Source organism: Gobio gobio (genome assembly GCF_949357685.1).
Source record: "Gobio gobio genome assembly, chromosome: 11".
NCBI classification, from domain to species: Eukaryota; Metazoa; Chordata; class Actinopteri; order Cypriniformes; family Gobionidae; genus Gobio; species Gobio gobio.
The window spans coordinates 49,992,191-49,998,620 of record NC_137104.1 but is presented as its reverse complement, the minus strand read 5'-3'; the positions used below and the strand labels follow the sequence as shown (position 1 = coordinate 49,998,620).

Below are 6,430 nucleotides of genomic sequence, written 5' to 3'. Positions count from 1 at the left end.
TCCTGTATTCACACATTTACATTCGTCCCTGTATTCGGTGTGTTGGTTTCATGTGAGTCTGTTTGTGTTTCATCTCATTGTTTAATATATAGACTATACAAGTGGACTTACAAGAAATGAAAACAATAATCCAACGAAACCGAATACAACAAAATTAAAAGAGCTTGACAAAATTAAGATAACCTCAAAATAATAAAGAAACTCACATAAGGCAATTCACAAAACAAATAAATAAATGAAATGAAATTATAAACAGTCGTATCGATATAATTTTGATCGTTTTATAGTACTAAAAATAATTTCGTTCAGTTAGAGAACAGACGCAATTAAAAACTGAACTGAGCAATATAATAACAATATACGGCGGAAGATTCAGTTTCAAAGCTAAATGTAAAAGCGCCCATTTAAGCGAGTTTGTCATTGTACTGTTCTGTTTTTGTGTTTTTAATAAAGAATAATATTAAACACACCATTCAAGCAATTTACTCCCAAATTGGTGCTCAAAGTGAAAGTATAGCCTCATTTGCGCGGCCGCACGGGAATTCATAACGGTGTGCATTATATGCAGCCTAGCTCCATTCTTCGTGAAAGATAAAGATAGAAATGTGCACAGGAAACAAAAACCTTGCAAAAATGATATACGATCCGCCTATCCCGGCCAAATCACAGACATGCCGATTCGCACGGACGGGACTAATATTATCACAGGACCTCGGTGTTTGGCGAAATATGGTAGGTAATTTGCAGGGGAATTTTTACTTTACAAATTAAAGACATGGCCGAGTCGCACGAGATTAAGATCGCAGACATTCTCTGCAATTATTACAAATCACCAGAGGTCCCCAGGTAATAGCCTACTAATCCCGTGCGAATAGGGCTATAGTAGGCCTAATTATAAACTTCAGTGTTTATTTTTGTGCAACATGGACTTCAATGTTTAATTTGTGTGACTTTACCAAAGCATTTGATTTGTAGGCATATGTATTCCTCCAGTTGCGAGACTGTGCGCTTTACCTGACGTTTCAGGGTTAGGCCCGGCAGCTGCGCACGGACTGGGACTAAAAATAATTCAGACTGACAAAATAATAAAAATGACATTCTTCTTTTAAATAATAATAATAATAATAAAATAAATAATAATAATAACGTCATTCTTCTTCTAAATAACAATACGCGTCATTAATAATAAAAATCATAATAATAATAATAATAAGAAGAAGAATCTTACAAATTGTCATGCAATTATTAATGTGAATGAATGGTACTCCACATCACATCATCATCACTATTGTACACCCCAATACATGTGACGTGATACGAAATTAAATGCTAATTGTTTCAAAACACGTGCTGTAAAATAATGCATTGTGATAGGTAATTTCTCATCCAAACAGCTATTTAAACTGGATTTCCACCGTACACCATATTTTGTTTTTGTGGGCGCCTTTAATCCCACTCTTTAAACTCCCAAATAAAACAATTTTGTTTTTTTCCACTTCCCTGGTGATGGTCTCGATCTCCACGTCGGAGAAGTTTTGCTTCTTTGCCGTCTTCCGTGTGTCCATGGCGTAAAATGAGGGCGTGGGGGAGGCAGAGACTTGAATATATAGGGCATGTTTTGAGCATGTTGAGCTCAAGGTTGTTATAACTGCACCAGACAGCCAGCTGTTCAACCTCCAGTCTGTAAGCAGACTCGTCACCATTTTGGATGAGGCAGATGACAGTGGTGTCGTCTGCAAATTTCAGGAGCTTCACAGAGGGGTCTTTAGAAGTGCAGTCATTGGTGTACAGGGAGAAGAGCAGTGGGGAGAGAACACACCCCTGGGGGGCACCAGTGCTGGTAGTGAGAGTCCTGGATGTGAGTTTCCCCAGTCTCACGAGCTGCTGTCGGTCTGTCAGGAAGCTGGAGATCCACTGACAGATTGAGGATGGCATGTAGAGCAGGGTCAGTTTAGCTGTGAGAAGATCAGGCATGATGGTATTGAAGGCCAAGCTGAAGTCCACAAATAAGATCCTTGCATAAGTCCCAGCTCTGTTGAGATGTTGCAGGATATAATGCAGTCCCATGTTGACTGCATCATCCACAGACCTGTTTGCTCTGTAGGCAAATTGAAGAGGATCGAGCAAGGGTCCAGTGATGTCCTTCAGGTGGGCCAGAACCAGTCTTTCAAATGACTTCATGACCACAGACGTGAGAGCAACGGGTCTGTAGTCATTAAGTCAAGTGATTTTGGGGTTTTTGGGGACGGAATGATAGTGGAGCGTTTGAAGCAGCAGGGAACTTCACACTGCTCCAATGATCTGTTGAAGATCTGCGTGAAGACTGGGGCCAATTGGTCAGCGCAGGCTTTCCAACAAGCAGATGAGATGCCGCCTGGGCCTGAGGCTTTCCTAGTCTTCTGTTTTTTGAAGTCTCGGCTCACATCCTCCACACAGACCTAAGGTCAGGTTGGATGGCAGGAGGGGGGAGGAGAGGGGGTGCAGGAGGTGATGGTGAACGTGTGAAGTGCAGATCAGAGCGGGTGTGTGGTGTGAGACTGGACTCAAACGTACTAGTTGTGGAAATCAGTGAGCGTGGCTACTCTGCTCTGATGTTATCTACCGCTTACAGTGCTTGACGGAAGCCATTACCATAGCTGATCTTCAGCTCCAGAGGCTTCCTAAAGCTGTACACTAAAGACAGTAACTATGACGTTGATTTTACCAGATCAATCCGAGCGTGAGTCCGATGATGAAACATGGGAAGAACTAGTTATTCAACCCGAACCTCCATCACAAGGACGACTTGAGCAGGTTGTTTCTCAGTCATGCGCTACTCAGTTTGACGTGAGACGACGGTAAAGTTAATATTTCATGTTTTCAGCCCAAACCAATGATAAACAAATGCCCTTTGCATAGCACAAGGCTTGTCTTTTAAAGTTGGAGATAGAGGGCAACATCTTGAGGCCATCATCAATTCCGTTCCAGATCTGCGCCCCCTACAGACAACACTCATACTGGCGCGCACATGCCGGCAACATTTTCCTGATATAAGTGGTTTGATTCTCGTTAGGTATGTATGCTGGGGGCTGGAGATGGGAGCTCTACTCAATCTAGAGTTCAGCCTGTTGACAATTTGAAACATAAGGCAGGCATTATGATATTCATTTAGCTCAGCTAGTCTAGTAACTCAAAGCGGTGGAATAGAGGGTAGGTGGGGGAATTTATCTCTGACTAGGACAGAGCCCGTATGACTTTCTTTTTTTAAGATGACTTGTGAAGGTGTTGCACCATATCACATTAGAGTAGTTAAGGTGTGGTTCAAAGAGAGTTTTGTACAACGTGAGAAGTGCAGAAAGAGGAAGAAAATGTCTGATCTTATAGAACAAGCCAACATACTTTGATTGTTTACAAGATGGTCGATATGACGTTTAAAGTTGAGAGAGTCATCAATGAGGACCCACAGGAATTTAGTGGAATACACTCTTTTTATCTCCTGCCCATTCATTTTTATTTTAATCAGGCAGTGATCAGTGTTTTTTAATTTTTTCTCGATTTGAATAAAATTACATTTGTTTTGCTGACATTTAATGACAGTTTGTTATATTTAACAGGAGTCCACTTTGGTTAACTCTGAGTTTACTATATCTTGTAGAATAAGTGGGCTCCTGTGTGATGTAAAAGAAATTGTGTCGTCAGCAAAAATGATTTTATGAAATATTTTAGAGGAATTTATAAAATGGTTTATATATAGAATGAATAAGAGGGGCCCTGAAGGTATCAAACCAACTGTAAATGATTCCCTCGATTGCACAAACCTTGATTTTCAGATGATTTATCTGGGGTTTTTTTTTTATAAAGATTGTTTTTCAGATTGTCAATATGGTATTTTTATATACAGTACAAACCAATTATATTTGTCAAGTAGAGATGGGAGAAAAAATGGCATGAAATTATGAAACAAATATTCATGGAAAAAAATAATTTATTGAACAAGGATTATAATTCTACAATAACAATATGCAATTATACATGAAACTATATGTATAATGAAATACAAAATAGCAGCACATGCATAATGTTTTCAGATTTAATTATTAAGATCATTACTTTCATCTCATGTTTCATATTGGGCTGTAAATTCATTTATTGTATCTGACAGGTGTGATGATCAGAGGAGTTGAGTTTTTACCTCCATCATTAAGGCACGGGCTAAAATATGGATAGAGTTTCCCAGTGAAAGACTGAGCAGTGAAAGAGTAGATATGAGAGCTGGACTCCACATCATAAAAGGAGACCAGACCCTCCTCATAATCCACAAACACACCGACCCGCTGCGGCTTCACTCTCAGAGACAGAGAGACATCAGAGGGATCAGCAAAGGCCCAATATTCATTCCCATTCCTCAGAGCCACAGTCCAGAATCCATTACTGGGAGTCTGTGTGCTCGATCCATTCCTGTCAACGGATTCTCTGGCCACTCCTAAAGTCCATTTAGTCTTTCCCTTCACCTGCACCTCAAAATAAAATCTCCCTGAGGAGAATCCCTCCTTTCCCAGGACACATACAGATGAATCAAATCTCTGTGGTTTGTCTGGGAGTTTCTGTATAATGTCTCCATGTCTCACTTGTTTTCCATCATCAGACAGGATGAGTTTATGATGAGCTGTATCAGGATCCAGAGTCACATCCACTGAGAAAACAGAGAATATGAATCATAACTCAATACACACATTCTGAGATGATGTTTGTAATATGTAATCAGTGTTTAATCACACACACACACACACACACACACACACACACACACACACACACACACACACACACACACACACACACACACACACACACACACACACACAGACACACACACACACACACACACACACACACACACACACACACACACACACACACACACACACACACACACACACTGTACCTGCATACTGCTGCATCCTCTTCAGATCTGTAGAGACTAATGACAATAAAACATCTTCAGATTTTTGACATGTTTATGTGTGGAATTATAGACGAGATTTAAGGTTGTATTTAAAGAGTTGAGCTCAATATCATGTTTTATCTGATCAATGTGTGTGTCTCTGCTGATATTCAGAGAATCAAACAGAAACTATTGCTTTGAGCTTGAGCTCTTAATATTCCTCCTTTTACAAACAGATTTAACTTTTTGATTAAATGTTATTTCTGTGTAATAACACACAGTTATTTTTGTGTCTCAGTTTTGGAGTGGATTAGTGTTGTGGTTATTCAGCAAATATAAATCTATAAATATTCAACTTACAGTTTTTTTGGATTGCTTAAGCACGATTTTCAAAACAGGGCCCGCGTTTTCAAAACACTACACACAATTAGCACAACCACACACCCAATTAGCAAAACACTACAGATCCTTTGCATAATTAAACACTCTTGTAAAAACTATACACTTCTGTTTCAAAACCACACTTTGTTACCATATGAAACACACACATTTCACATTAACATACTCTGTTTGCACGAGTTACACTCTGCTGTGATAAACCTAAAACACTTTTAGCACTTCTGCTTCCCTATGATTAGAGTAGGCTACCATCAACAAAGTACAAATATAATGTAAAATCACCAAACACCACACAAGACCAATGTTGCAGACTGAAGAAACTAATTTATTTTGTCAACACGCCCAAAATGTTGACATGGAGATCCAGAATACTGTCAAAAAAAATGTCACTTCACATATTGTACTGTAAGTTCAAGGAACAAAAAAAACTATACATCGTCTCTTCGCCTAGCTGGATCTGGCCAGAGAATTTCATCAACATCGCAGGCAATGTTGTCATTGGCAAGACACCTTGGAAAGAAACGTCTTGAATGACGAATCCATCCTTGCATTGCTGCAACCTCCATCTGGTCACAGGCCTCCTCCATGGCTTGGATGAGGGGTACCTCAGCCTGGAGACGGAGATCATATACCTTCCACCGCCATGCCGAGAAAAACTCTTCTATAGGGTTGAGGAATGGAGAATATGGTGGAAGATATAGGATAGTGAAATGTGGATGTTGCTGAAACCAGTTCTGAACCAGAGCAGAGCGGTGGAAAGACACATTGTCCCAGACAACAATGTATTGCATATGATCAATTTGATTAGCTGCTGTTATGTTGTGCAATTGGTCCAAGAATGTAAGTATGAGTGCTGTGTTGTAAGGGCCCATATGGGCATGGCGGTGGAGGACCCCATTCTGTGTAATGGCTGCACAGAGTGTTATATTACCCCCACGTTGCCCGGGGACATTGACTATAGCCCTTTGGCCAATGATGTTTCTTCCCCGCCTTCGTGTTCTCGCCAGGTTAAAACCAGCCTCATCTACGTAAATGAACTCATGCAGGATCTCCTCTCCATCCATTCGTAAAACTCTCTGAAGAACAGTGTCAGGCAAAATTGTATAG

At 40.2% G+C, this 6,430-nt stretch overlaps 1 protein-coding gene across 1 annotated transcript; it reads right to left on the bottom strand.

Annotated features, from left to right (window-relative positions):
• Window positions 1-4,121: 4,121 nt before the first annotated feature.
• On the bottom strand, window positions 4,122-5,968 carry LOC307133502 (erythroid membrane-associated protein-like; the record flags this gene model as incomplete). The annotated part of the gene is made up of 3 exons (XM_079828585.1): window positions 4,122-4,672; window positions 4,925-4,960; window positions 5,956-5,968. The coding sequence occupies 3 exons, from the start codon at window positions 5,966-5,968 to the stop codon at window positions 4,122-4,124; spliced, it is 600 nt and encodes a 199-aa protein (XP_079684711.1).
• Window positions 5,969-6,430: the final 462 nt, after the last annotated feature.